Source organism: Corvus kubaryi, unplaced genomic scaffold (assembly GCF_017639235.1).
Source record: "Corvus kubaryi isolate FWS band 111438036 unplaced genomic scaffold, C.kubaryi_AGA036_p1.0 37172, whole genome shotgun sequence".
NCBI classification, from domain to species: domain Eukaryota; kingdom Metazoa; phylum Chordata; class Aves; order Passeriformes; family Corvidae; genus Corvus; species Corvus kubaryi.
Window position 1 is genome coordinate 1,446,001 of NW_024581047.1, and position 20,506 is coordinate 1,466,506.

Below are 20,506 nucleotides of genomic sequence, written 5' to 3' on the forward strand. Positions count from 1 at the left end.
AGCTCAACACAAAAGACAAAGCAGCAGCCTAGGATTATAAAAACAAAACAAGCAATAGGACTTTGAAAAGTTTATTCTTCCCCATTTTGTGCGCAATGGTAATTCAGAATTTCTTTAACAATATTAATCTGATGGAAACAAGGAAGCAGCAGCTTGTAAAACACGGAAAGAAATGTTGCCCTATTCACCAAAAGCAGAGTGTGGGAGGAATAAAGCTCCTCCAGCATGTTGTTAGACTGTATAAAAAAGCTGGGGTGCTTACTTTAGAGTGACGCAAGAAGTCGTTACTCCAAAGTTGTTTCACTTCTGAAACAGCCAGCCCAAAACAGTCTTAATAGATATTACTCCACTTAGTTACTGTCTATGAATAGAACTAAGCTGTAAGAAGCCTGCTCCTGGCAGTAGGGATAATCCTGTGCTATACTAACGAGTTTGAAAATATATCTTTTCTTGTCAGGTGCAGGAATGGAAGCAATACCTTGATACCTACAGATCAGAGCAACTCGAGTGATGATCTGCATCTGATGGGGAGGGGAGGGCAAAGAGTTGCTTTTGCACCCATTAAGCTTAGTAAGCAAGGAGAAAATAGATTCAGATCCCCTTGAATAGGGATGAAATGTATTTCTGGAACACAGGCACCAGAGCCAAACCGCTGATCTGTCTTAATCCATTTAGGACTAGTCCCTTAGATTCAGAGTTTCTAGAATAAAATTACTAGTCAATACAGGAAGACACGCTCAACAGACTGTGCAGAAAACTACAACACAAAAAGCATTCTAGCAGAAGTAATGAAATATTTAGTATAAATTTGCAAAGTTAATACTTTCCCCTCACATGGGGGGGGAATTTTGCAGAATGTAATTCCCCCTCACATGGGGGGGGAATGGCAGAAGTAATTTTGTATAGTTTGCCCTCATTAGAACTCTATTGTAAAGTGTGTTTCAGAGAGGAAAACTGGTAAGAATTATTTTGGTATATAGATTTGAAAAATAACTTCACTTTAGCATTAATTCTCACCCCTTGTTAATGGTTGTAGGTTTTTTAACATACAGAAATAGAGTAAATCTCTAGAATTTTGTATTTCTTAATTCATGCCTTTGGTGGGCAGGGCTGTATTTCATGAATCACCAGAGTATCTAAAATGGTTTTCTCGTTGCTTCTAACACAAAATTGCTATTTTAAGTTATTTTATACCCGTCTCTGTTTATGAAGATCGTCTTGTGCTACTCTTAGGCTGAAAACCTATCTTTTCAAACATTAAGGTGCTTTTATATTTCACTAATTCTGTTACTGGTTTGTTTGCATAATTTTTCTATTTGGAAAGTAAAACCCTCTAACTGAAATAAAAAAGATTAGACAGTTACAGTGCCAATAAAAGAATTCACTTACATAAAAATGTTCACCAGATAGAAAAAAAATAAATAAGACAAAGCACTTGGAAAAGTCCACCGAAAGCAGGCACAAGCATCATTTGTAGCCATTTGGACTAGATTTATTAATGGAGAGGCCTCAGCTAAAAAGTTTGCTCTGAAGAGATAAGCAAACTATATGCATGTAGATATCAGGTTACATATATTGTACTCTGTGTGATGTGTCCTTCCAGAGTTATCAGCAGGAGTATGAAGGAAGTTTAGTCTTTGTCCCGTACTCGGCGGCAGATCTCCTCTGTGAATTCTGAACACTTGGCATTGCCTCCCAAGTCTTTTGTCAAGACCTGAAAGAAAGAAAGAAAGAAAGAAAAAATAATATTACTGAACTGTATTATGGGGCCAGTCTTGTCTCTGAACAGTTCTAGATGATCTCGTGGTATGTTGTGTATGGATAGTAAATAAGGTGAGCAAGAATACATCAAGTTTGAGTTCTGCATCCCATACAGACTTCATCAATAAGGACTGTGCAGGTAGAGAGGACCTGAGTATACATGAAGTACTTCTAATGTTATCAGATTTGAACATGATTTGAACATGATTTTATCTTAACTACAGGAAGAAAGTGTGTGGTCAAAGCTCTACAAAGTCCTTTAATGGTGTAATTAATGGTTAAGTATTTACATCTTCAGTAAGAAGTTTGTCCTTCGGAGGTAAAATTCATATATGAAGGCTCAGCACAAGGACAACTAATGAGAGTCATTCAGAAAGATTGGGTCTTTTTTAAAAGAAACCCACACAGAACAAGCACACATAACTCTTAATGCTACATGTTAACAATTCTCAAAGTTTGCTTAGTTTAGTTAATAGATAGAAAATGTAGAGTTAAAAGTCTCTGTCATCAAGTACAACTGTCTGGCATCATGAAGACAGTAAAATAAAAATTAAAAAGTGGGCAACATTGCTTGTGCAACCTATCTAGATTAAAGCGCTCTAGGAGATAATTAAAATCATTAGTTTCCCCACCTACATGGCACTCACACAGATCTTAATTACTGCTTATGGGGAAGGGAGGAATAGCAAGCGATCAAGGTCACTATTTTAGGATCTTGTAATTTAAATTGCATTATGGGGTATTTTCAATTAAAAAGATTCTCTCCATTGTGAGCATATGACATTATAAGTAACTAGTAAACAAGTAGCCATGTCACAAAACTTGCACCGTTATCTTCCAAGGAACTACTGACCTGCAGATGGAGGATTTCATTTCCAGAGCAGTAAATGGGAACTTTACTGGAGCACCTCTTTATTCAGTTGTAAGTTTAGATTTTTTTTAACTGGCCCCTATACACAGCAAGATAGCTGCAAACTTACAAAATGATAACAACTTTTGGTTTCAGCATTCTTGTTACTTTTAATTACAAAGCAGCCTCTCATGGTCCTGCCTAACATAACTGAAACAGCATGACTGGCTGCTAATCCTCTTTAACTGCAATCTTCAGGATCTTTCCAACTATGTTTTCAAGAGATGGACATCAATGTAGAGGAGTGAACCAATAATGGTAAGACCACAAATTTGTCAAATTACAGAGCATAAGCCCCCCTCCCTCCAATATCCCATTTGAGTCATGAATCTGAAGACACTCACTTCCAAAAGGAAACATATATAATCTTAAGAGAAAAAGTTAATACTGGATAAAAACTGTTCTTTTGTAGTCAAAAAAGAGTGAAAGCAGTTAAGAATTAAAAAAAGAAGATAATTGAGCTGAAAAAACAGAAACAGAAGTATTACAGTCAGGACTGAAATGCTATGAGCAAAGTGGATGATTTAGCTTGTGAAAGGCAAATGAGTGTCCTTCAGGATCCAGATTTCATTATATATGCTTTGTATGTTTTATAAACTTCATAAGTTACTTAAAACTCTCATTCCCTTCCTGAAAAACAGCCATCCAGTTCACTATTTTGGAGTTCATAAAGCTGTGGAAATGTAAGATGAGCATTGCTGAGACAAAAGGAATGCTACAGCCTATCCCCTTATTACTGAGCTGGGCAGATTTAATATCATCAAAGATAATATAACTACTATCAGAGAAGGACAGTGACACTGCTCATGCAACAGGCCAGCTCAGCAGGCCATCCCTCGCTCTGGTGTGACTCTTCCAAGTTAATTCTTGCGTTGATACAATGATTTTAATTCACTGCGTTTCTTTGCACACCCTCATGTTACCTTTCCATCTTTAATTGTATCGAAGCAAGCTGACTCAATTTTTGTGGCATGTTTGTGTAGTCCCATGTGGCGCAGCATCATCACAGCACTCAGAAGGAGGGCAGTTGGATTTGCCATGTCTTTTCCTGCAATGTCTGGTGCTGTTCCGTGAACCTAGAAATGAGAATTAACCCATCTGTTATAATGTCATTAGGTTGATTAAAATGTCTTAGGCAGTTCAATGTGTGCAAGTAACCTGAGCCATAGGTCTTCATGCAGCAGCATGTTAAAACAGGACTGGCTTTGCTGTGATACAGTCAGTGGAAAGAAGATACCAAGGACCAAAACAATTCAGTTCAAAGACATCAGAAAGGGAAAACTAGATCACTTAATAATTTAAATTGTGCCCCTCAGGTTCTATTTCATGGGGAGTATTTATCTTATGAAAAAGTGGGAAAATAAAGTATCTGTCAAAAAAAGGACATGCGAAAAACCTACGTGTAATATTTACTTTAACCGGTCTCTCAGGCTAAAGCTTGAGTATCTTCCCAGTAAAAAAGAGTTCTACAAAGAACTCTGTTAGATAAATGTCAGCCACATTGTATGGCACGGAAAAGTTTTAGATTCTCAAGTTGAGACAAAGTTATTACTGCTCTGCCTTGTGTAACAAGACTTACCGATTCAAAAATGGCCACTCCATTGGCACCAATGTTTCCACTGGGTGTTACTCCAAGACCCCCAATGAGTCCAGCACACAAATCACTGAAAAAAACCCAACCATCAAATAAAAAACCCCACAAGTTTGTCCATATACAGTTGCCTCTCTGCAAGGTATTAAAATATTTTAATCAATTGCAACTAAATTTATACACCTGCACAGTCTGAGAATAATATGGAGAAAGAACAGATGCTGTTGGCCACCTGTACCCCATCAGAACATTGGAAAATTCTTAGAACTACTAGCAGAAGACAATGTAATAAAGGAAAATTAAAAGGAAATTCCAAATACTAGAATAAACCTGATAAGACATAGGCACAACGAGAAGTACTAGAAGCACAGAATATGTGTAGAAGTCTCAAAAACTAATTGTTATGTACAGTTCTCTGTAACTATACAAAAATCTTACTTCTTCTGAAGGGGTCCAGAACAACTTTTCCTATGTAAAGTCCTTCTTAAAAATGTGGAAGAATTTTGCTCAGGTAGGTAAGTTACTGGTGGTTTTGTAGTGTATTGTGTGCACCTTAAGGAACACTTCCCAAGTGACACTAGACTAGCTTTTTCCCCCTCTCTTTACTCAACAGCCTTCAGGTCACAAATCTGACATTAGCAGATCATCAGATATAAGTAATCTGCATTTGGTTTCCACCAAAATTACCATCATATTGTCCCCTCAGAGCTGAACACATTGATGAACAAAGCTGGTATATTCAAAACTCTGGTATTTTCACATCCATCCATAATTATTGCCCACAACTTAGCTCATACTAAGCTAAGTTAATCCTTAGCTTAGGACTACCAATGAGAAAAGTTTGGATGACTTTGCAGAATAATATTTTAAGCTAAAATAAACCAATTATCTTAAGTTGCATAGAGCCTGGGGAAAAACTGCATACAGTCTGCATTTGTCACTCTAGGTATTTAATGCTTAAAGAGATTGTCTTCTGCCTATTCAGACCTATACAGTCTAAGGAACCTGCTTGGCATTTTGTTCATACTTCTAGACCAACAGGTGAGACCTCATCCAGTGGTGACAGTGCCCTCTTGAAGAACAGAATCAAATTTGTTGAAAAGTTTTAGAATGATGAAATTTTTTACGGAATTTCTATGAGAACTTTAAAATGGGTGATAATGAACTCAGTGAAATGGTATTGATGATGAGACTCCTCTGATTTCACCTCTTTCAGTTAACCATGTATGAGCTGCTATGAGGGCCCTATTCACTCCTTTACCAATTCTTAAAGCAAGAAACATCAGTTAGAATCTGATTTTTCTTAGAGTGGATAGACAGCCTTATCACAGAGAGAGTGCTGTTTTAAAAGAAGCTTAAGAACCATTTCTTCTTATATATAAGTTACCTTTAAATTTATTATCTGTACAAAACCAGGAGATGGATTCTAAGAAGTAAATAGTTGAACATTTAAATAAAAATTCCGATTCAGGCTCTTTTCTCAATCTCTCCTTAGAGATGTGAGGAGAAACTACGTTACATTTTACACATATGAGTTTGCATCAAAACACTTCATTTTACAAGTGTTTAATGGAATTTACACTCTACCTAATAATTTTACAGAATAGAAAATGCGTGTTGATGGGTTTTGCCTTCAAGACATAAAGTACCTCTAGTATTAATGTTATTCAAATATAAAATTTAATTTGAAGGTAAGGAAAAGTAATACATAAACCAAGAGCTAGCAGAATATTACGAGGCCACATATTTAATTCTTCAGTGACTATGCAGACTCATTTAACTGGATGATGAGCTCCCTGTGTTCATCATGGTCCCACAGTCACCCTACACAATCTATTTTAGTGCTGAGGATGAGAAAGTTTTTCTCTAATATCTAACCAGGAATTCATTCTCTATTACAATGTAAGCCATTATATTCTTCACACATTTGGAGAAATTTCTCTTCTGCCCCATCTGAACAATATTCATAGCCTCCATAGGCAGAAACAGATTTTTTTCAATAATAAGTACATTATCATTATACAGCCCCTCCCATCAGTATATTAATAATTGAAGCGTAATAATGCCATCCTTTCTGCCCAGTTAGTGTCTGATTTATGCAGTTTTAAGAAGTCTGAATGCATAAGATGATCACCCATCTGGCTTGCATATGACCTCAGTGATTGTTGGGAAAGTATTAGTATTTTATATGTTGGGAGTTTAAATGAAAATCTCCATACCTGAGGATGTCACCGTACAAGTTTGGCATAACAAGCACATCAAATTGAGATGGATCTTGAACCATCTAGAAGGAAGTATATTTTCGTTAAGGTTAAAAATTTAAATTAAAAAAAACCCCACAACTAAAACATGTAAATACTCACATTCAGACATACAGTATCCAGATACATTTCATTAAATTTAATATCTTTACAGTTTTCTGCTGCCTCTCTGCATTTTCTTAAGAAAAGCCCATCAGACATTCTCCTGCAATTAGATAAGCAAGAGAATATTGCAGTTATTGTAAGGAAGCAGTACCAAAGATAAAACTGCATGCAACAGAGGTTTAATTAGAGTTCAGAAACTTAATTGTGACCATTTATCCCTCTTAAAATATTTCTGTATCAGTGGTTTAACAGGCATACAATAATTCTCAGAATGACTTCTATTCATTTATGAGAGGTTTACTGAATTTGTGAAGGTGGTGTCACATAGGATCACACATGTTAGGACTCAGTTCATATAAAGTGGTATGGAAACTGCAAAAGACACCAGCCACTTTCATCCTCAGTTTTAAAATTCATTCTCCTTATGTAAAAGCTTCTAAAATAAGAGCTTTGGAAGGAAGAATTACTACCAACTTGCTAGTAAGAACATTGGTACATAATTATCTCAGCCCTGTCAATACCAGGTCAGTACTGCCCATTCTACTTAGGAGGCATTTACTTGACTTTTTTCCCATTTTACTGACTCCTGGTGCCATCAACAGAAGTTTCACATTTGAGTAAGACTTAAGAAGTTATTTGTAATTAAATGTTTGGGGATTTTTGTTTTGTTTTGTTTTTCTCAAAAGAAGTGTCAACATACATAATATTTGCCTTGTGCACAGCAGTCACATGGCTTCTCTGATTGTTTCTGGCATATTCAAAAGCAAACTCTGCAATGCGCTTGCTGGCTTCCTCTGTGATCAGCTTGATGCTTTGCACAACCCCATCAACAATCTGAAAGAGAGGAGTTGCATCAACAGTGTAAGTGTAATTCTTCCCATTTGGAACCAAGCAGCAGAATTCTGAGTGAGGCAGAATGCATTTCACAACAAAGGAACTTTTTTATGGGTGCCAAATGTAAAAATCCCACTGAACCCCAGTAAGATAGGCAAAGTTAGCAGTGCTGAAGCAGAAAAGGCAGCAGGAAGGCAGCAGCTGAGGAACCTACCACGTGCTCGATGCCGCTGTACTCGCCCTCGGTGTTCTCGCGGATGGTGACGATGTTCACGTCTGTGTAGGGGGTTTTGTAGCCCTCGATGGACACACAGGGACGCACGTTGGCATAAAGGTCAAAGGTTCTACGCAGCAGCAGATTCATCGACGGGTGCCCTGCAGCAATTGGAGTCTTCAAAGGCCCTAAAGAAAAAAAAATATACACAAGGATGAACAAGAAGATAAACCCCTCCATGGATCTGAGAGCTGAAACTCTAGGTCAAGTGGGATTCCTACAGAAGATCTCCAAATTCCTGTTTAACCCTTATGCTGGAATACCATGGGAATTCTCCGTGCTGTCAAATACTGCACAGGCACATTAATCAGCTGGTTAAAGGCCAAATTGCAACCCTTACCTGGAAGAGATTTTACAAAATGTTTTCATTAAACACATATAAAGATACTACTCATTATAGGAATATAGTTATTGCATACTATTGTGTACCTTAGAAATGCCTTCTGCAGAGAGTCCAAAGGTTGGTATGTACTCACCTTCAACTACAAAAACTATCAAACTTATGGCTTGGAAATGAAAGACTGTTTCAAGATTACAGACAACTACCTGACAGGCTGTCCCCTATAATTACCCATTTTATTGTGCTACGGATGAAGAACTTTGGCCTTACATCAGACTCATAATAAACACAACAGTATTTAATATCTCTGTATTAACCCCTAAAATACCTTTTAATCCCATTTTGTTTTTATCCATGGATTCTTTGGCATCTGGAGGTATCATCCACTTCCCTCCTGGTCCTTGGATAGCCGTAACATTCCTCTCTTCCCACTGAATAGGTGCCTAAACATACACACTCTATGTTAACTTAAACGTAATGGTTTTGCTTCAAGTTTTAACCTTCTTTCCACAAAAAGGCGTGTAAGGAATTTTGTTCAGGCCTTCCTGGATTTTCTCTGGTGAGTAAGGGTAAGCATGAGATGTTTGAATTAAAGTAATTTTTAAAAAGTGTAATTAAGTGAAAATGAAATAGTGTGAGCAGCAAATTATCATAAACTTGAATGCTACCCTAGATGTCATACACACAGAATTTGTTAGAATTGCAACACATGCCCTATTTCTTTCAAGATTTTAGAGCTGTTGAGCTCCTTGTATACAAGATACAACATTTTAAAGCTGTATTCATTGAAAACTCATCATCCCTACTGCCTGGAAGACAGTACATGACATAGATATGTATCTGTTATCAGCACATGCTCCACAATGCTTTCTGAATTTGCATTCACCACAGGAATCTAAGTGGAGACTGCTACCCATTCATTTCATCAGGAATGATCATAAAGGAAAAGATATAACATAATTAAAGAGAACTTCACATTTTCAAATCCAAGTTGGATAGTTGTAATAAAAAGGGAAGATGCCTGGGTGCTGTTAATAATGTGGAACAATTTAACAGGCATCTTGCCTGAAGAGCTGTATTTCCTTTCCAGGAAACTTGACAAGTTCTGGTGAAGTTTCTCAGATAGGTAAGAGAACTGTTCTTGGGTACAGTCAGTTTTCATATCACTGAAGTTAACGTGTTTGGCAGCACAGCAGCTGGATTGCTAAAATGAGCCAGTCCTTTCACACACACTTCTGACCTGCACTGGAAGTCATAATGAATGAAAGAACATCCTCTATCAGTTGCTCAGGATTACTACATCAACAAGATGATCTCACATGACATTGAGTTCATATTTCCAAAAATTAAACACAGCATTTGCTCTCAAGTCTCTACTCTTCTGTCAGCCAACAGTTTCAAGCCCTGCCTTGGTATCACATTCCTGTCTTTTATTAGCTGAAGCTTCAAACTCTTTCTACTGGAAAGAAGTTTTAATAGTTTAAATATGACTTAATCTCTTGGAAGCTAAAGATAAAGCTTTTCTTAATACGCCTAATTAATATTTCTTCTTGCAGTTAAATTTACAATGCTTATAGCAAGACAAATACGACTTACTTTGGCAGCATCAAAGATCTTCATGACAGCAGCAGAAATCTCAGGTCCTATGCCATCTCCTGGGATTAAAGTTACTGTTTGTACCTAGATGAAGAAATATCAGTAGTACAACAAATGAATGTTTGTTTTCTACATAGAAAACATTTTCATGTGTTGTAGGAACAAAGTAACTATTGGAAAACAAAAAAAAATTTCCTTTTCCAAATATTCACTATGAAGAACAGCATCCTGGACAGAAGTGAGAAGGACTAGCTTGCTTTCCAAAGGAGTGTGCAAATGTTTTGAGAGAATTGTTTAAAAATTTGCCTACTACCTATTCCTATTTCAAAACAGAGGCTGAATGTGAAAGGCAGATTCCTGCTCAGTACTCCTTGAAATTAATGAACTTAGCATCCTTTCCTCTGGAAATCTGGAGAGAAAGTTCCATTACCTAGTTATGGCTCCGTTCCACATATGTCTACAATATTATCAACATGCCGCATAACACTGGCACATGCTAGAAATGATTACATGTATGAAAAGCTACATTCACCTTAAAAAAAAAGGTCATGCCAAGCTAAACTTCTCAAGTGACCTCCTAAAAATCTCAGACACATTTTTAACAATACCAACTTATTTTCCTCTCATAATGTCCTTGGTCTTGTTTGTTTTATCATCATCAAACAGGTAAAAAAAAATGCACAGCCCAGGCTCAATGAATAGCAGGGGAAGAATGTATTCTGCTTTGAAGAAAAAAAAAATATGATCACTGCTTTAAGGATATGTGCTCCAGCTCATTTTGTTTTATTTAAAGAGTTCCAACAGTTTTTAAGGGCTCATTATTACCTACAAAAAAAGCAGCTCACGTACATTATTTGAAAAACCCCCAATAGAACCAACTCACAAGGCAGAATTTCAATATATATTGACTGATTTTTTAACTTTTGAGCCAAAGAAATTCACTGTGCACAACAAAAAACCAGAGCTTCAGATAAAAGAATACTGCTGCTGAGCAAGCTGTCACTGACGGAATGCCTCCAGAGTAGTTTTGTGCTGTCTGACAGCACTGCAGGGCTCCACCTGAGTGTGAAACAGTTGTGTTATAAACAGAACCAGGGGTGCCTCACCTTCTGATTTTTATACTGTATAAGTGACCCTTCAGTTTCTTTTCTAACTGTTGTACCTGCTGTTCTACAAAACTTAAAATTGAAAAGCCACGGTTCCTCTTTAAGTCCTGCTTAGGGGTGCTGAGCCCTGCTTCTGCCCTCATTGAAAAGAAGGCCCATGGGCACTTCAAACACATACACATAAAGAAGGTAAAACATCTACAGGGAAATACACAATCAATGTCTAAGATAGTTTAAAGAGGACCTTGAAAAGGCAGAATTTTAGATGCAAGGAATTCTACAAGCAGCAGTAAAGTAAATCTAGTGCTTAGAGGGAAGTCTGCAAAAGAAAGAAAATGAGAAGGTTCTCAACAATTTTTCTACTTTGCCCAATATTTGCCCATTCCCAGATGAATTTCAGAAGACTGGCTTATGTCCATATTTTGTGAAAACTTTCCATGCCACTTCTATCTTTTGCTAGAGCCTTTTGTATTCCCACATTGATATGCAATTGCCAATGACAGTGATTAACTGATATAAATCCAGGATGGCATTAAGAGCATGCATGTTCACTTGTTTGGCCCTTATTTTTTGGGAACATAAGAATAACAACAGTGATCTTATAAATTTCCAAACCCGTTTATTGAGAAACTTCTTAAAAGAAAAAAATGGGACTATTATACTCACAGCATTACCAAAACTTCTGGTCACCTTTTTTTGGTTTTTGAAAGCACCTAGCAATCGAGAAACCTGCAAAAGTACAAACCAAAAAGATCCTGTTTTACTGCACAAATGGGATTTTAAAAGTTTAACAATGTTGCAACAAATCTGCCTTTTAAAGTCATACTGCTTTAAATCTCCTATCTCAAACTAGTATAAAAGTCCAAGTGAAACCAGAGTACCCAGTGCTTTGCCAAGTTGCAGTGCAGCATTGCCTCGTGGGTATTCTTAGCACAAGGTGAGCCTGGGACAGCCACACTTTGCCCTGCGCCTCGTTCCCCTCCTGCCTGGGGGTCACTGCACCCTACCTGAAGTCCTCACACACAACATGTTGGAAGCCAGGCTGCAGGAACTCTAACTAAATACATGATACACTACAGATGAAGATTTGTGGAAAGCAAAGTGAAAAATTAAATGCTTTGTTGGTAGCAGTTGGGTGGACAGTATCTTTACACATTTTAGGTAATGTTTCCAAAACTACATTAGTGTTACTTCTTCCATTCAAACTGTGGTGGATTTTATTCTTCTACCTTTTATATCTGTAGGTGTTGTACTGTTGCCTTCTGCTTGCCTGACGGTTTTTTAAAAGTGGAACTGAAATGCACATTAAAGACGAAATTCACCATAGCAACAAGTTTACACAGCATAGTCAAAGAATTACATTTTATGAGTATTCTGAACTGGCATTAAGCTTCAAAACTGGGATGTTATTTAAGCCTGGGCTCTTGCCCAACTGAGCACCATGGACAAAATCCCTAATCTGCAGAAAAATCACAGCCTCCCAATCTTACCCTCCTCTCTAGGAATATTGATGCCTCTGTGACTTAAGAGCCAGAAGACTTCTAACTGCAGAGACTTACACTACTTCAATTCTGCCATACTCACATATGCAGGCTGTCTGCAGCTATCAGGCTAGAAATGACTTTGACAATTTGTATTCCTCTCCTGTCCCACTTGTATTTGTTATTTCTTATGTTTACTGATGGGTATGGTGTATGGCAAAAGGAACAAACTATGTTGGCACCAACAGAAACAACTAGAAACAATATAATTCTCATGTATATTGTAATGAACGCTGGGGGAGGAGTAATCTAAGATAGATCTATTTTTACTTGTAGCCCCACATGAGATGTACAAGGTCACTGCAACAGGCAAGCAGTGTTTACCAAAGCAAGCCATATGGTTGAGGATAAAGGCAGAGCAATCAAACGGAAACGTGAAGTGGACTGTAGAGTGCAAGTGTTCTCATGGTACAGTTCCTGCATACAGAATCAGGATTCACATTTCAGGGTAACCCTGGAAAGGGCACAGTCTGTCTTGTCAGAAATCATGGGCCTAGTACGTTATACAGTTCAACACTGGTAACACCAACGAAGAATCCACCTAAGGAAAACTGATCCATTCTGACCTTAAAGTCATGTGTTGTGATTAGCTCTTGACAGTTCTTCCTTTTTTAGCAGATAGGTTAAATGGGGCGGCCTCAATGACTTTGCCTCTAGCAGGCTGTTATTTAAAGGTGCAAAAGAAATTTCATTTACTCAAAGCAAAAAGCAGCATCTCCGTGACAGCCCCGGGATAAGGCCTGCATTTCCGAATGGTTCAAGAGCAGTAAATCCCAGAGGACAGGTGTGGGGGCTAGAAAGCCGCCAGCCAGAGCCCGGTAGCAGTTCTCCCCATCCGGATCTGCAGTGCCTAGTACCGCGGGAATGGCGTTTCCAGGCTGCGCTGTCTGTCAGCCGCGCATCGGGAGCTGCCCGCAGCCGCGGTGGTCCCGCCGCTGCTGTGACCTCTACGGCGCGACCTCCCCGCAGGCCGCTCCGAGGGATGGCGCGGCGCCCCCCCGGCCCGGCCCGGCCCGCTCGAGTAACGGCCCCCACGGCCCCTTCCCGCCGCCGCCCCGGGGAGGAGGAAGAGAGAGAACCCGCGAGCGCTGCGGAGCCGCCATTCAGCTCGAGCCCCGCGGCCCTTCACCCTCGGAGCGCTGCCAGGGCCCGGCGGCACCGCGACCTTGCGGCCAGGCGGCCGCGCCTCAGGCGCCACCAAGCTCCGGGGCGCGTCCCGGGCGCCGCGGGGCAGAGTCCGGACCGTCCCCCTGCCTACCGTGGGCATCCACGCGGTCGCAGCCATGATGCGCCTGGGCACCGCGGCTGCCGAGGCCCGAGAGCTCCGCGCCCGCCGCTAAACCGGAACCGGCGCGCGGGGAGCGGCGGCCCCGCCCCGCCTCGCGAGGCCCCGCCCCGGGACCGCCGCTGCGGCAGTGCCCGCGGCCCCGCAGCTGCCGTCCGCCGCTGCCTGAGGCGGTGCGAGCCTCCTCCCCTGGCCCTCATCCCGCGCGCCCGTAGCTCCTGTCCGCCGCTGCCTGAGGTGCTCCGAGCCTCCTCCCCCGGCCCTCAGCCCATGGCCCCGCAGCTGCCGTCCGCCGCTGCCTGAGGCGGTCCGAGCCTCCTTTCCCGGCCCTCAGCCCATGGCCCCGCAGCTGCCGTCCGCCGCTGCCTGAGGCGGTCCGAGCCTCCTCTCCCGGCCCTCATCCCTTGGCCCCTCAGCTCCCGTCCGCGGCTGCCTGAGGTGCTCCGAGCCTCCTCCCCCGGCCCTCAACCCTCATCCGTCCGCCCGGCGAGGGTGATACCGGGGAGACCTCGCTCGCGGCGGTGCGGGAGGTGCCGGGGTGGACGGCCCGGTTGCCGCCGGAGGACGCGGGAGCTCCAGGTGTGGTGTCTGAGGAGGTACCGTTGTGGCATCTGTGTGGAGACAACCAAGCAGTTCTCAAAGACGCCCCAGTTTTGAAGCGTTCGATGGTTTTGTAAAATCTCAGCCTCTAGAACTGGGTTGTTTATGGGAAAAAAATAGTTCTTGTTAAGAAAGACGTCAGACTTTTGTTGAAGTAGATAAGAAGCCTCATATAAGCCTATGTAGCTTAAAGTGTTAAAGCTGTTGAAATCGGGACAATTTAAGACTTCTATTTGCCTTCATTTCTGAGGTACTTGTCTCATTATTTTTAAAACCTGCTGCCGTATCAGTTCGAGGAGCGGCGGAGGCCGTGGGAGGCCCTGAGGGCGCAGTGCCCCTTCCCAAGCAGCGCCGGCTGAGGGCCGGACCACGGAGCTGTTCGAAAGTCCTGCCCAGGGCAGCTCGCTCGTACGGATCGCTCGCGCTGAAGGGTGGCCGGAGAGCCTGGCGTGTTCCGCGGGGTAAAGCACCAAACTAGAACTAAGGCAGTTTGAGCTCATACCTCTGGGAATGACCGCTTTAAAAAACTTTTCCTATCTTTCTTACACTTGGCAACATTAAAATTTGGGGTTTGTCTCAGAGTAATTTCGTACCAGTTTTTGGTGATAGAGTTATCAGATTACTTGCAGCCTTTCCAGTTACTTAGCTCAGTCCTGGGCGTGCTTGAAAGCTGAGGACTAAGACTGTGTGTTTAGTTTCCTATTATCTTAAATGTGTGAGTAGAAATTCTTAGAATTGATATTTGATTATATACAGCACTAGTAGCCTCTATTTTCTGAGAATCATTGCTTTTTTTTTTTTTTTTTTGTGACAGGACACAAGAGGTACTTACAACATTTCCTCTATTGGTGTTTTATCTTGGTTTTGATGTTGCTTTGAATTGAGAATTGTTATTCAGATATCTGTAATGGCAGATGTGCTGAATTCTCTTAATACTGATTTTCTTCTGGTAACTATATACATAGTTAACAGATATATTCATGTTGCTTTCTTGTGTTGTGACTATATCTGCATCTACGTTGTTGGGTCACTCTTGGATTGTAAATTGAGGGGAGATATTGTGGAGAATTTTTTTACACATTTTCAACACCCATTTGTCCATGTCTTGTGGGTGTTACCATAATAATGCTACAGTAATAAGGTGTTAACAGTGGCTGGTTTGGATCTGTTCTGAGAAGGGCTGAACAACACAGTAATAACCCATGAGCAGTTATTTTGCCTAAGAGAACGATGCCTGTATGGAGACAGCAGCAGTGTCTTTCCCCTAGTGATCACTATACTGAGACTCCCTACAGGGAAATTCATTATATGACGTTTAGTCTGCTTAGACAACCATTACTTATTTTTTTATGATTATTTTGTCCCTGAGGCTGGACACTGTCTTGTGTAAAACATCTTAAGAAAAAAAAAAGGTAATTTCTATTTAATTTATTATGGATAAATTAGGCTTAATGAAATGCAGTCAGAAATCACCCTTTTCTAAGATAGTGTATTTTTTAAGCTAGATAGATAAGATCATGAAACCAACAATTTTTCACACAAGGTTTTCCTTTCTGTTTATTTTCTTTAGCAATACAACTCCCTAGAAAATTCCTGCTCCTCATAGCGAATGCAATTTAGTCACACAGTTGGCAGCATTTCCTGGTTTGAGAGACATGAGTCTTGCATCTTTCTCAAGCTGTTTATTCATTCCTTGAGCAGGGCTCAGACCCATGAAGCCTTCTCTCACAGGATAGCACTTCCAGACAAATTTAGTGGGGTCTGAGCATCCTCCCATCCACCATGTGTTGGAAAAGCAACTTTTTAACCCGTTGAAGTAGCAAAAACTGTCATTTTCCATATATTTTACCTTTTCATAACTGTGTATTTACAGTTCATTTTTTATTTAGAGCTCACAATAAGTATTAAATAGGGGGCAAGTTATAACAGTCAGTGTAGCATATTGCAATTGTAATGTTTTGTAGCTCTGTAGCATCTTTAAGGAACTTTTTTTTTAGCTCCACAGTAGCTGTAGTAGGTGAATGTTATTATTCCTTGTTTATCTGTATGCAAACAGATTTGTGAATAGCTTTCCAGTAAATAAAACAAGTCCCAAATACCAGGGGGAATTTCTACAGCACCAGTGGAGGATAGAACTTCTCCCATTGCAAGTAGCGATCACTGTTACTCACACCTGCAGTAGCAGTGGGCCCTAAGGACTCATAAAAGGTTACAACAGAATAAATGTACAGGCAGCCCCTCTGAATCAAAACCGTTTGTTTTGCTAACAGAGTAACTCTTTATGAACAGTTATTCTGCAAGGACACCTCTGTGTGAGAGGGAAGTTGTTGGAATACTTGGTATAATGGGTATGAAATTTCTTAGATTCTTTTCTCCCCTATTAAAAGCTGTAGCAAACCAGCACGTGAAGGCAGCAGATGTGTGGCATGATTGTTAAAACTCTGTGTGGATCCTCTCATGAACAGGTAAAGTGATCTGTTCTGAGTAGCTTGATCTTCCTTTGCTGAGGAGGAAGAGTTTTCATACTTAAACCACCGTTGCATTCTCACTGCATAATTTACAGAGGCAATTTAAGGTACTCTGACCTGGCTGTTGGAGGTCGTTAAACTTACACCTCTCCTAATAAATCAGAGCAGTCACCTGCTGTAGCAGCCAGGGCTTGCAACACTTCAGAGCAGAGAAACTTGCACCAAAGGCTGTCTGGAGCTGCCAGTCTGGTGTGTCCCACTCCCTTGAGCTGTGGCTGTGGAAACAAACTCCTGCAGCTGTGGTCAGGTGAGGCCATTGCAGCTGACAGCCATCTTGCTATCAAATACTAAATTGGGGGGTGTGAGTAACTGTGTTTTCTGCTCTGGGATTTAAGCTTCTAGAACAGATGAGCAGTTGCTATTTGACTATTGTCTCTAGTATAATGGGCAGTGAAATGGCAAGACTATTCTATATATACTGTTCTCCTTACTAAACTTTATCTGCAACTGATTGCAAGATGTATGTTATGTATTCCTAATAGCTTAAAACCACTTGGTTTGGTAAACAGTTTTTAAAAACTGAAACGCAGTGAAATGTGGTGGTGCTGGTAGTATTTAAGGTCAGTTCTTGTTGTGCACATTGAAAAGTATTGATTTGTTGCTGCAACATGCTGGGAGTAAGTTTGCTTAACACCCAACTGGCAAATACAACTAATCTTTGGTAAATATGAACAGATAGAAGAAGTGCAGAAGAGTAAACTGGAAGATCATCTGAACTTTGACATGTACAAACAAATAGGAGTGAAGAAGACTTTGTGCATTATACTGCCTTTAAATTTTACCCAATTAGTATAGCAAGATAATTATGCATTGAAATATAGTTACCACTAACTATGATATGCTTGAGAAGAGCTAGCTGGTGTAGTGTAAGCCTCAACAGTTAAATCTGAATTGTCTTTTTTAAAATGTGTACTTTAATTCTATTTACTAAAAAAAAAATACTCTTCAGAGTATGGCAAGAAGAATTTGAGAAACTGTTTCTTTTCAGTCCATATACTCAGAGGATGCTGTTCCCTTGGTAAGCTGAGTCTTTCTTTTAAAGCAATTAACTCCTTCAGCCATACAGGTTTCCCTGCATACTTTCTCTACAACAGAATAAACCCAAGGCATTCCTAATACACAAGAGAAACTGGAGGTGGCAGGGTGGAAAGCCAGGCCCAAAGGAAGAAACAGGAGTACATCTGTGAACCTCAGGAACTCTACCTCTGGCCTACAGTGTAACCACAAGTACGCCTTACCTGGTTAATGCTTTCCATTAAGCTCTGCTGCTGTTTTTCTGCTGTTATTCTGATTCAAAAGATAGAGACTTCCTGATGTGTGTGTCATCTGGGGTACAGTGGGACCAAGCAGCCAGGGACATAAAAGCAGGGTGAAAAACGAAGAGATGTGCTATCAGCTTTTCACTGTAGGAGTCCCATTAAGTGTACAGAATCACAAGATTAAAAGATACGGAGCCAAGTCCTGCTGTCAATTAACTTCTGTATAATGACATTAGAGGTAATTTGGCCATTTATATTTAATCTGATTTGCATAGATGGGCAGCTTGAAGTAGGTAGCTGTGAATGGAATGCTATTTCATGCAAATCACTTGCCTAAATATTGGTCTGGTCTGATTGAGGACAGCTGTTATCTTTTGTGTTTCAGTAGCACCAGATCAGAAATATTAACCATGCTTCATTATACATATAGCCACTAAAGCCAGCGATGGAGCTCATTCACAGTTGAGGACAGGTAAGAACTTTCAGAACTGTGCAAGTTCTTAATTTCAAGGGGCCTTTATAGATTGTTGTTTTCTGGTTTAAAAGAAATTTAAATACTGTATTTTGTGGATTTTTTACAATTGTTTTTAATGTTCTGACTTACCTATTGCGAGCTTTTTGGAACATAATAAGAATCCAATGCCACTACACAACAGGGAAAAGAAAAAAACCCACTGGTGGCTGGGACAACAGAGATCAGTTTGACCATGTAATGGTCAGTACAACTGTATGATATTTGAACAGGTGCGTCTTGCACTCTTGATTTGATGGTAAATAATTCAGTTTGTATTTTCCTTACTACTGTAGCTTCTTCCTTCTTATTCTGAAACTGTGCTGCAATATGCTCTATTGCTAGAATCCACTTCTTTGATGTTACAATTCTGATGTTTGCTTATTACTAATAAACCTTGTTGCCTACATTCTCATCCCAAGGCATTTATTTTGTGTATGTGATATACCTTGTAATTTTTGTAGCTCAGGGCAGTGCTGGTTTGCAGCTAATCAAACCTGCATTTCTAAATGTTATAATTTGAATAAGCCATCTCTTACAACAGTCTGTGGTTCAGCACTTTGTAGAATGTTTTTACTATATATCCAACACACTTCATAGGATATTTTTACTATGTATACAATATATTTGCTTTCACTATTACTTTTAAATGGTTGTTCTTTGTTGTTATATGCCAAAGTAAAGTGAACTCCTATTATCCAACCCTGCTATCAGGCCAGGATCATTAGAAGCTGTAGGGAAAAGCACAAGATAATTCTCCAAGTGTTTTTTTTAAACTTGCTATCTTGATGAGGAAATAATGACCATTGGTAGACTGTAAATAAAGAAGTTAGGAATTTTACCCTCTCCTGTTCCTATGTGCATGAATGGAAAGTGAACTTATAACGGGTCCTTCTTCCCCGTTGCCATCCTTTCTCACTTAGACTTCTTCCTGCTGTTGTTATAAGAGCTTATCCTTCTGCAGATGTTAGATAATATAATTTTGTCTGTCTGCTTCTCATAGATTCTCTTTAATTTTTTTTATTTTCCCGTCGGTAGGGTTGTGGTGCGCTAAAACACCCCGTGAGCCCTCTACTGGCCCTTTCTGCTTTCGCCTTAGGCTGTGGTAGCGTTTTTTCCTTCCCAGCTGTTCTTGCTAGAGCCTAAGGAGTCAGGTTAGCGTCTGTTAAACTGCTTTAATCTTGCTGACTTTTAAAAAAATTTAGTTACTGTGCGAAGGAGTCCTTGCGTTCACTGCTGTACCCGGGAGTTTGGTACCTCTGGTAGTGAACTCACATCCTCGATAGGCACAGTGCAGACATGAGCGTTTACTGCGGAGCCCCCGCGGCACCTGGCGCTGGAGTGGGGCCGCTCGGGACACCGTGAGGCTGCACCCGGCCTCGCGTCTCCTGGCAGCCTGGGGCAAGGGCAGCTCGCAGAGCTGGCTGGGGTCTGTGTGCGGTGCCCCTGCACTCCCCAGTTCCCAGGCTGGCTGTGGGTGCCTGGCAATACGGCTGCGCTGCCCAGCGCCACCGGCTGACGCAGAGCTGCTCCAAAACCTGGAGGTGCCGTGAGGAGCGCCCTGAGTGGGACCCCGAGGCAAGAGAGAGCTGCGTTCTGCTTGGAGCGGCTGCTTGGGGTTTGGGTTATAAAAGCTCCGTATGCCTCTTAGAAAAGCATCTGAAAAGGGGCAGATTGGTATCCCTGTTTTTGCACGACACCCGCCTGTGATTTTAACACTTTCTTTCCTGGCACGCTCCAGTCAAGCCTTTACAAAGATTTCCCAGACTTTGGCCTTCTTCACTGGGCAGGTACAGTCAAAACCAGTTCAATGCAGGCTCTGGGATTTTTTCAGCACACTCACGGAGTATACGTGCTCTAAATGCCTACAATACAGAGGAATCCAGCTACTTCTAATGGGATGCATTTGCAGAGAGGAAGAATTGCTCATTTAAGATGGGTAATAAGCAAACGATATTTACTGATGAACAGCTAGATGCCTATCAGGTAAGATATCTTGGTTTG

At 40.7% G+C, this 20,506-nt stretch overlaps 2 protein-coding genes across 12 annotated transcripts in view; one reads left to right on the forward strand and one right to left on the reverse strand.

Moving 5' to 3' along the window:
- Positions 1–55: 55 nt before the first annotated feature.
- Positions 56–13,691, reverse strand: IDH3A (isocitrate dehydrogenase (NAD(+)) 3 catalytic subunit alpha). The gene is made up of 11 exons (XM_042021836.1): positions 13,578–13,691; positions 11,445–11,507; positions 9,673–9,756; positions 8,405–8,519; positions 7,677–7,864; positions 7,329–7,462; positions 6,626–6,728; positions 6,482–6,546; positions 4,251–4,335; positions 3,595–3,747; positions 56–1,714 (listed from the first exon to the last, which is right to left on the reverse strand). The coding sequence occupies exons 1-11, from the start codon at positions 13,602–13,604 to the stop codon at positions 1,631–1,633; spliced, it is 1,101 nt and encodes a 366-aa protein (XP_041877770.1). The 5' UTR covers positions 13,605–13,691; the 3' UTR covers positions 56–1,630.
- A 221-nt stretch (positions 13,692–13,912) lies between these two features.
- Positions 13,913–20,506, forward strand: part of CIB2 (calcium and integrin binding family member 2) — a 40,863-nt gene continuing 34,269 nt past the window's right edge. For 2 of the 11 annotated variants that reach the window (XM_042021847.1, XM_042021840.1), the window contains exon 1: positions 14,573–18,463. Coding sequence is in view for 1 of the 11 variants with exons in the window: in XM_042021839.1 (XP_041877773.1) it covers positions 20,438–20,488 (51 nt within the window). In the remaining 10 variants the exon portion in view is untranslated. The other 9 variants (XM_042021846.1, XM_042021844.1, XM_042021841.1 and 6 more) reach the window with 9 other exon arrangements.